Genomic DNA, 10648 nt, shown 5'->3' with positions numbered 1-10648 from the left:
GAAGATTGAAAATATATTTATGGAACAATTTCTACAATAAAATAACTTCAAGCTGTGTGAAACTTTCAGTTTTATCGACAATTTCTCAATTTCTTTAACATTTCAACGCCGGGTGTACTCGGTATCCAGAATCAAAATCGCATTCAATGCGAATACTGATGAGAAAGAGAAGACTTGTGTCACGGCATGGAATATTGAAACTAGAATTAAGGACATCTTCTTTGCAAAAGAAATTAAGTTCAATTCTATTCTAATTGCTTTACTTGACATTTTTTGTTCAAAATACCGGTTGAAAAAGTGTTCGCGGTATCAGAATTTTGAGGATGCGCGCATGGTATGACCCCCTTGAAAAATCCGTGTCTGTATTGTATTGATCGACTAGCCTGTGTTATGTGTCTAAACATATAGATTGACTACTTGTGTGTATTGAGCGTGTCTATTTTTTATTTTAGATTTGTCATAACATCCATGCACTAAATGCATCAAAATTGCAAATGAAATTTTAGATAAACATAACTGATCATTTTGAAATAAAATTTAAAATGCTTTTACGCATTTAATTACTCAGAGTCATGGTGATAATGCTACCTTTTCTGTTCAACCTCGCTTAATAACGGCATATTTATAAAAAAAAAAACCGTCAACAACATATCAATACGCAAGAGCGTTATTTACAGAAAGAAAAACAATTATATTTCGTTCAGATTTATTTTGCAGGTATATAATAACAGAAGAAAATACACGTATGTGCTATATTTAATTGTTATATCGCCCCCTTTGATTGTGTCAAGTCGTATTCCCACCCACCCTTCAGACTTGTGAATACAACTTTACACATAGACAAGTCAATCATTATAGTAAATGTAGGTTATATGTGCTTAATAGTATATCTATATACAAATATCTATTTTTGTTGGATCAATATTAATGAATGATTAATTAACCCTATATAAAGAGCATCGAAACACGAGGCTATCTGATTTGTACAAGGGGGCATAGCTCCCGAGTATAAATCAGATTACAGAGTGTTTTGATGTTCTTTCTCTTTTGTATCATAGTCAAAAATAAAAACACGTTCCCTGATGTAACAATATGAAACCCCAGAAAAAAGGAACCAATAAACGAGCATCTGAATATGATATTTCTATCGCTTTCCCTTTCCCCGTCGTCACAATATGTAAACCCCAGACAAAATGAACCAATCAATGAGCATGCTCTGCAGTGCGGGTAACTAATACCTGCACTCCAGTTAACGCACTGTGCATGTATATGTATACGATTTAAATCTGAAACATATTCAACAGAAAGGTCCCCAAACTATGATACAATGTCTCTTTGTAATGAAACATAACAAAGTCAACTATTACAAAGAAGAAGTTAACTCGAGATTTACATGGACAGTAAACAAACAAAAACCGTTCTTCAATCGTTTGTTTGCAACATTGTGAAAATTGTTTGTCTTTAGTGTAAAAATGACTAACATTTTATTTAAACAACATATATAGGACAACAAAGCATAGTCAAGAACAAACGCTACGCAATTCACTTAATTAACATCTAAAGCTAATGAGAAAACAATATTTCAATAACATCAAACTTAAGATATATGTACAAAGATTTATGAAAAAAGAAAAATTGTTAAAGATTCAAGTTATATTATACGTGTTATGTGCGATTAATGACTGATTTTACAGTATTTACAACTATATTTCTACTGCGTTACTAATGAAGGAAGGGCTTTTAATGCATATTTTGACCACTTTTTGGTAATTTTAGTGGGTTGTAAGTGCCATTGATAATCTGTAAATTGCTTCCTTTTGATTATTTTACAATATTATACATTCAAATATATTTTAAAAAAATTCATGAAAATTAGCATGAATCTGGAGACGTGCTTCTTTAAAAATAATGTAATAGTTCCTGTAATTTGAAAAGAATTTACTCACAGTATTATAATCTTTATGTATACGAGGGTTGTCCAAAAAATTCGTGAACTGCAGTTATTGCCGTGAGAGTTATTAATAGAAAAATATGAATTATATATTTTTCAAGGGGAAATCTGTCTCAAATAAGAAAACAAAAGAAAAAGCCGTGTAACTGGAGTGTCGTGAATACAAATCGTAATACAGTTATCTTGGTAACGTAATACCGGAGCACGACAAAAAATTGGGTTAGTTCATGACTTTGATGCATCACAGTATTCTTTAAACACTGCACATGAATATAAAAATTCAGGGAAAAGTGTGTGTACGTATTCCTGACAGCAATAGAAAATATGACGTCATTTGCCCTATTATAACGGTCGTAAACAAACATTTCTGTGTGGTCGTCAATACTGTAATTATGTGAAATCTTAAGTCACTAAACGTCTGGAAATACGGAAGATCATTAACTTTTGGGCAAATATTGGTAAAACACCGACAGATGCCTACAAAGAATTTAAAAGGGCAAGGGTGACAAGTTCAGTATAAGGAAGGCTGGTTTTTTAATGGCAAAAATGCTCTGTAGAGGGGCGAGAGGTGGTAGATGATGACAACCGGTCAGGCTATCGTCCGTAATGCGGGCGCATTTGATGAGGGTTGTCCAATATACTTGTGCACTGGTGGAATATGTAACATGTACGCTGCATTAGAACAAAAAAAAATACTTTGCATCAATCATTCCTCTATTGACAATAAAACAAATTATGACATAAAAAGCAAATGCCACTCTACAAGCGACAAAAAATTAATACAATTACAGTAATGAACTAACCCATTTTTTTGTCGTGCGCCGGTATTGCGTTACCAAGGTAACTTAATGACAATTCTTTTTCACGACACGCCGGTTACACGGCTTTTTCTTATGTTTTCTTATATGAGACAGATTTCCCCTTCAAGTTATATATAATTCATGTTTTTATTAATAACTCTCACGACAATAACTGCAGTGCACGAATTTTTTGGACAACCCTCGTATGTACTTCAATGTTGCATAAACGTTAGGTTAAACACATACCCTGGAATGAAACACACATTAAGTCTTTACGACTTTAACATAAAGTAAAACAACAATATATATGTCCGTAACAGAAATGATCAATGGCAAACAAGTGAATTTGTGCTATAATATCGTGTTTTTGTTTTTTTTGGTTTTGTTTTTTGTTGTTGTTTTTTTTATAAAGAAGCAGAAGGAAACAATATTAGCTTGAAATGAAATACCTTTAGAAATCAGAAATATATTATGGGTTAAGAAATTTCACAGAATTTATGGGACAACCATCCTGTGATGCTTTCTGTCTCCGTTTCCATATCTACTTCCAAAGATTCGATTTCCTTCTTTTTGATATCGTTCATCTGACTTTTAACTATTTCTTGTTCGTCCTCTGCTTTGTTGCTGATTTCTTTTTCATGATTTGAAGCGCTTTTTGATGCTCTTTCTTCTTCTATAGGTTCATTTTCCTTTGTATCAAATGTGCTGGTTTTACTGAAACATCTATTGATTTGCTCACTTTCAGAAGGCTGGTCGGATGAGTTTTGTTGCCGTCTGGGTTTGTATTCGTCTATGTTTTCCTCAGATTCCTTCATGTATGGACGTACTTTGATAGAAGAACCAGTTGAACTTTTAACTTTGGAACGCTGCTTGGTATCTTTCTCTTTTGTAGTAATGTTGCTTTCATTTTGGTCATCTTTATCCTGAAATGTACGTGACATTAACATGTATTTGCAAAGTGTTTGTTTGAAAAATAAAATCATCTTATTGAGCAAAGAAGTTGCCAACATATTCCTTAAATGAGTCATGTTTTATCAGGTAAGGTGGTAATATATATAGTAATAGGTATCCATTTACCTCAAAGTGGTTCATTATTGAGCAATGCCATAATTCAACTATTTAATTTAATGAACTGTTCTTATTTTATTGCTTACATATCAGACAAGCGTTTCAACTGTACACAACACCCACTTCTCATGTAAAAGTAGTTAATACGGCACATATTTTAACTGAATTACGTGCATAGAATGACGACATTTCGCAGCTATGAATGAAGTTGTAAATTCATATGCTTCTGTACAAAAAGTAAGTTGGCAAAACAAAAATAATGAATTAAAAGGAAATGTAACAGACGGACGGTTGTTGCAAAAAGTCGAAAGCGGTTACTTGGTATATCATCATTTACGCTTGTACAAGATAATCTGGTCATTACCGGCAGCTAGTGTGAGATTATTTGAAACAATTAGCAATTCTTTATCTGCAAAACTAGTTCATTTTATAAAAGTGAGCAGCCAAGTTACAGTGGGAATTGTTTATCTCAAAGCATACAAACACATATGTTTTCTTAAACAAGACATACTTCCCAACGTTCAAATAACGGTGTCCCGTTGAAGTTTATGAACATAAACGTTTCTGAAGTGGTAGAATCATATTCAGGATTCCTTTCTTTCAGATATTTTAGGAGTTTTGGCCGTGCAATGTTTCCATAAAAAGTTAATTCTTCAAATGTTTCTTTTATTAGACAAAGATTAATCCTTTCACAATTTATAACAAACAACGTTTCCTTTTCTTTGTTGTTTACTTCGTGAGCTTCACAAAACCCTGCTAGTGTGACCGACCATACTGTACTTTCCGCAACCTGACATTCGTTTGCTATAAGTTCTATAACAAAATTCATGAACATGTCATAGTCATTTTGACGAATTGGCATGATGTCTAAATGTAGATTTTGTTTTGCATTTTCAATGATATATTTTTCTGTTATACTCCGTTTAGACTGCTGAGTTTGTGACTGATCTTTCTTTCGTTTTTTATTTTGCTCTCTATAGGATTCGTTTGATTGAACCGAAGTGAGCGTTTCATGACGATCGGATATTTCATTTCTAGTATACAAAGAACAGTAGGGACAATGGGCTAATTGGAAACGTGTTGTTTCACTTGATCTAACATATAATTCTCTCCCGCAATTAGAGTTGCCTGGTTCTTCATCATTATGCAATGCCATAAACTGCTGTAATGAAGTGTTGCTCCTAAATGTTGGCTCAAATTTGCTCGGAACTAAAGCAGCATAACGTTGTTTTTTTTCTTTCATAGGCGGATTCCTTATAAAAAAGAGATAAAACTTTACTTCCAATTGATTATAAAGTATAAAAACATATAAATGATTAATATTGACTTAATTGTTTATAATAACTTTGCCTACAATAAACGATAATACATGTATAACTGAACACTATTATCAATTGTGTTTGTTATGTCTGAACAAACGAAGATAATTAAATTTACTGAAAGACCATGGAATGTCAACAGCACAAGACTGAGATATTCTCAAGATGATAACATCAATTCTGGTATTTAGAAACTGACATTACTTATGTAAATACCAAAGTTTTCAGTTAAAACCTATTAAAATAAATTACATGACTGAACAGTGCTTGCGATTCCGTCAAAACGATATGGAACAGCTGTGGATGTCATAATTATATTTTAAAGAAAAATGTTATGATTGAGTTATCTCGTAAATGAAGATTTATTGACAGTTAAAGTAGAGCTCTAGGATGTTATAATATATATGCCTAGCTTAATTATTAATTAGCTCAAAATTGATGATTTTGAAAATCTGACTAATTGTTAGTTGTCTAGATCAAGATTTGAAAATATTATCAAACAAAAAGACATAGAAAGCCCTGACCGCTCACCTGAGAAAAGTCAAAGGTCAAAAAGTCTCAGTGGAGCCTCTTTCCACCCCCAGGAGCACAATTTGAAAACAAGGGACAACTTAATCTTAACAATTTTTGTACAATCACTGTCACTGTCAGAAAATTTGTGTGTAAAATTATTTCAAAATTGAACCGGTGGTTTAGATGTTGTTTTAATGTGTTTTCCTGATTTTGAAGGTCTTGTGATTTTCATAAATAACTTTCAATTAAACTAATGAGGCCCTGGCGGGGCCCTTTTTATCACAGGATAATGATTTGAACAATTGTCACTTTCACAAAGGACCACTAGATGTTGTTTTATATTAAATATCAAAGCTCTAAGCCTATATAACTCAAAATTAAATTGATGACTCCCTTGAGGGACCGTTTTGACCCTAGGGGCATAATTTGAACAATATTTGTAAAGGACGACTAGATGATGCTACATACCATTCTTGTATATTTTCACAAGTAAAATTATTAAATTTTCCTATACATCTCTATATTAAACCGATAAGCCCCCTCGTGGCCCCGTTTTACCCTAGGAGCATAATTTGAAAAAGCTTTGTAGAGGACTACTAGATCATGTTACACACCAAATATCAAGGCTCTAGTCTTTGTGGATTTTGACAAGATTTTTTAAGATTTACCTATACAACTTTATATAAAACTGATAAACCCCCTGACAGGGCCCCTTTTGACCCTAACATTCCTTTTAGAGAACCACTAGATCATGTTACATACCACATATTACGGCTCTACACCTTGTGTTTTTTTGTTTGATTTTTTTTAGACAAAACAAAAATTATTAAGATTTTAAAAAAATATATATTTCGGTTACCAAGGCAACCAGATTTCTTTAAGGAATTTAATTCTTGACACAACTTTGCTAGAGCTTCATGCAAATTTCAACAAATTTTTGAATGACGTCATATATTTCAAAAATGTTTAGGAGGAGAAGTTGTAAAAAGAAATTGTTGACGCACGGACGGACAATAGACTAAGGACAATGGGTCATCACAAAAGCCTACCTTGAGAGCACTTTCTTCAGGTGAGCTAAAAATGAATATCATCTAATAGTGAGATGAATGTATATTGTCAATCTTAACAAAGAAATGTCCAGTTGACTGCTCATAATCTAGCTCATTACAGACACAATTACCAGAACATCAGCTTTATCGAGGGAGAATACATTAAAATTAAAAGACAAATCAGAAGAACGTGAAAATATTATCCCCTTTGTGTGTACATATAATCCATCTTTACCTAATATAGGTAAAATAATTAACCAATATTGGAACCTATTGAAGTTTCCTCCAAATGAAAGTGTACGTAAATTATACAAATACAAACCAATTGTTGCTTATAAGAGACCGAGAAATTTACAAGACAACTTAGTTCATACTCATTTAAATACCAAATTCATGGTTGGTTCAGTTTCTAAATGCTGTCGACCTCGTTGTACTCATTGTAATGATATTGTTGAATCTAATAATTTTTCAAGTACTACTATACCTAAAGAACTTGCTATAAAACGTGATTTTTCATGTATATCTTCAGATGTCTTTTGTCTTATAACTTGTAAAAAATGTAAAAAACAGTATGTTGGTCAAACTCAGCAAAAATGTAGTCAAAGAATGAATAGCCACAAGTTTGATATTAAACACTTTCCTGACACTATTTCCAATGTATCTGAACATTTTAATTCTGAAGGGCATTCTATCAAAGATTTTTCATTCATGCCAATTGATAATTTAAAAGTAAAGAATAATTGGCAAAGATTATTAAAAGAAACTTCAAGGATGTATAAGCTAGGTATTATTCCTGATGGCATGAACTCGAAATTCTTTATTAATTTTGTAGATTAAAATTCTTCATTTAAATATTTTTTTTATAAAAAAAAATGTATTTTCTATTTTTTTCTTAATATGACTTAAAACTAATTTCATGTCAATATGTAGTTTATGCTAGTTTTCTGATTTTACATTGCTTTTTACATAATCTAGCTTAAAATTCGCTTTGAAACTATAATACAGAAAATAATATCAATTATTGACACGAATGCAGATTGCCTACCTAAGATTTGAGCAGAATATTGATTAAGGAGCTCAGAATAAGTATTTTTGATTGTCTAGCTGATGCTCAGCATTTAGTTTAAAATCATATTTAAAAATAAATAATTACATCGAATTTTGAGCTAAATCTCGATTGTTTAGCTCATCATTGGTAATTTCGAATGTCTAGCTGAATGTCGATTGTTGTTTTTAAAGATACAGTGTTTACCCATTACTGCATGAGCATTTTATGAAAAGTGGCTGTTTTCATTGAAAAGTCTTCCGTTACAAGTGTTTACTGGACCATTGCCTTTGTAACGACATGCTCAGTATTAAATTTCCTGTTACCATAGCAACTAGGGGACATCTCAAAACTGCCAAAAATCAATATTTTGGGTTGATTTTTTCCATCAAAATTGATTTGAAAGTGCTGCAACTTCTCAATGGTTGAGATAGAGTCAAAGACTTTTCAGCGTTGATAACACGTTACCCTATAATCGACCTAGGGTCAGTTTTAGCCTCTAACAAGTCCAAAATTTTCTTGGTGATGAGGGGGACTTCCGATCCCCCCCCCCTTCAAACCCCTTTAACAGAACGGGGCATTTTCACTATTTGAGACAACAAAATAGGGGGTGTGAAAAGGCGTTAAAAGGCGTGTAAATCGGGTAATTGGTTAACAGAAAAAGATGAAAGTACCTGAAATTACCCTACATCGCGTTTTTTAATGTTAAAAAATGACCTTACATATAATTTTGAAGAAAAATTATTGTTTTGTAGAATTTTATTTATTTTCATTAACAGAAAATGATGAAAATACCTGAAATTACCCGAAATCGCGTTATTCCATGTTTAAACAAGAGCTGTCCGTAAGACAGCGCGCTCGACTTTTTTATTGCTTGCCAATAAAAAAAGTTTTTGCAGTAAAAGGCAATACAAGAATCTCTGTATTTTTAAAGTGAACTAGTTGTTTGATACCCTTGAATATTACAGCAATGTTTATATGACATAATTTATGGTAAAGTGAACAAGTGGATAGGAATGAATTTTTCTAGATTTTTTAAGTTTTTTAGTGCTTGCCTATAATACAAAACATTGACAGTTTAGGGCCATAATTCAAATAAAATCTTTGACAGAATTACCTTCTCCTGGACATGTTTGGGAATCATGATTGTAAACAAGTATTCCAACTTTCAAATTAATATCTCAAACAGTTCAGTCAAAAAGTGGACTGGTACTAAAAACTTAACCAAGATTCTAAGTCGATAAAAGGCCTTAATTTTTAAAACAAATCCTTGACAGAGTTACCTTCTCTTGCGTACAGATGGGGGTAATGATGTGAAATAGCATTAAAAGTTTCAAAGCAATATCTCAAAGGGTTAAGGCAATAAGTGGATTTTACCCATATTCAATGTATTTTCTAAGTCAAAAAGGGGCATAATTCTGTCAAAAAACCTTGACAGAGTTATGTCCTCTTGTCTGTTGATGAAGGTCGTGATGGTAAACAAGTATGGTCAGTTTCAAAGCAATACCTCCAATGGTTTTGAAATAAAGTGAGGTGGTACAAAAAACTTAACCAAGCTCAATACACTTTCTAAGTCAAAAAAGGGCCATAATTCTGTCAAAAACCTTGACAGAGTTATGTACTCTTGTCTGTAGATGGAGGTTATGATGGTGAACAAGTATGGTAAGTTTCAAAGCCATACTTGTAATACTTCTGAAATAAAGTGGGGTGGTACGAAAAACTTAACCAAGGTGTGACGCCGACGCCGACGCCGACGCCGGGGCGAGTAGGATAGCTCCCCTTTTCATAGAAAAGTCGAGCTAAAAATGGCCTGACATATAATTTTGAAGAAAAATTGTTGTTTGGTAGATTTTTTTCATTAACTCCCGAATATCGTATGTTGACTTGCATATTGACTGTCTAACTTAGCTTCGGAAATATTATATGTCTAGCTGACTGTTGATTGTGTAGCTCAGCACCCGTTTTGAATTTATATTAAAATCAAAATGATCCCGAATATTGAGCAATTGTCGATTGTCTAGCTTAACATTGGTAGTTGTGCATATCTAGCTGATTGTTGATTGTCTATAACATTGTTAACAAACAAATATCAAACGTTGAGTTGAATGTCGAATGTCTCGCTAACCTTTTGCGATTTTGAATGTCTAACAGCTAATTGTTGATTTTCTAGCTCAACATTCGTTTGAGAAATTCAGTGTTTACTCACTCACGAATATCAAATGTTCATCTCAATATTGATTGTTAAGCTCAACATAGAAAATTTGAATACTGACAAATATCTTATATGTTATATGATAAGCTGATTGTTGATTGTTTAGCTTAACATTCGTTTTGAAATGATATTAAATTAAATGCTGAATAATGTTGAATGATGAATTGTATGTCGATCCCCTCATTTGATTTTAAAGCTGATTGTTCATCGTCTATCTCAACATTCCTTTGGGAATAACGTTGTTGATAAACGCATACTATAATAAGCATACTATAATAATATTGAGTAGCTCCAGATTTGTAGTTCTGAATGTCTAGCTTATGATTATCTATGTTAACATTCGTTTCAAAATTAAACATGTATTTAAAACTCAAAATATCAATTGTTTAGCTCATCATTGATATTATTTAGAGTTTAGCATTTGTGTTATCTCACGAATATCGAATGTTGAACCGAATATCGATTGTCTTGCCTTGCTCAACATTGAAAATTCTGAATGTCTTACCGATTGTTTAATGTGTAGCTGAACAATCGTTTTGAAATTATTTTAACCCTTTACTCTATGGATACTTATTTTAACTCACTTGAGTGTAAAAACTACAGTCATAAGGAATTCCATTTAAATATCTATGGAAACTGTAAACACTTTAAAATGTTCTTAATTTTAAATAATTATCAGTAAAACGGAATT

General features: G+C 32.3%; 1 protein-coding gene across 1 annotated transcript; it reads right to left on the bottom strand.

Moving 5' to 3' along the window:
- Positions 1–704: 704 nt before the first annotated feature.
- LOC132736874 (uncharacterized) lies at positions 705–5372 on the bottom strand. Its single transcript, XM_060724093.1, has 2 exons — positions 4331–5372; positions 705–3674 (listed from the first exon to the last, which is right to left on the bottom strand). Exons 1-2 carry the CDS (start codon positions 5060–5062, stop codon positions 3228–3230), a joined length of 1179 nt encoding a protein of 392 aa, XP_060580076.1. The 5' UTR covers positions 5063–5372; the 3' UTR covers positions 705–3227.
- Positions 5373–10648: the final 5276 nt, after the last annotated feature.

This window comes from Ruditapes philippinarum, unplaced genomic scaffold (genome assembly GCF_026571515.1).
Source record: "Ruditapes philippinarum isolate M1 unplaced genomic scaffold, ASM2657151v2 ctg13627_1_1_1_1, whole genome shotgun sequence".
In the NCBI taxonomy this organism is placed as follows: Eukaryota; Metazoa; Mollusca; class Bivalvia; order Venerida; family Veneridae; genus Ruditapes; species Ruditapes philippinarum.
The sequence above is the reverse complement of the archived record's forward strand: the minus strand, read 5'-3'. Positions and strand labels throughout refer to the sequence as shown.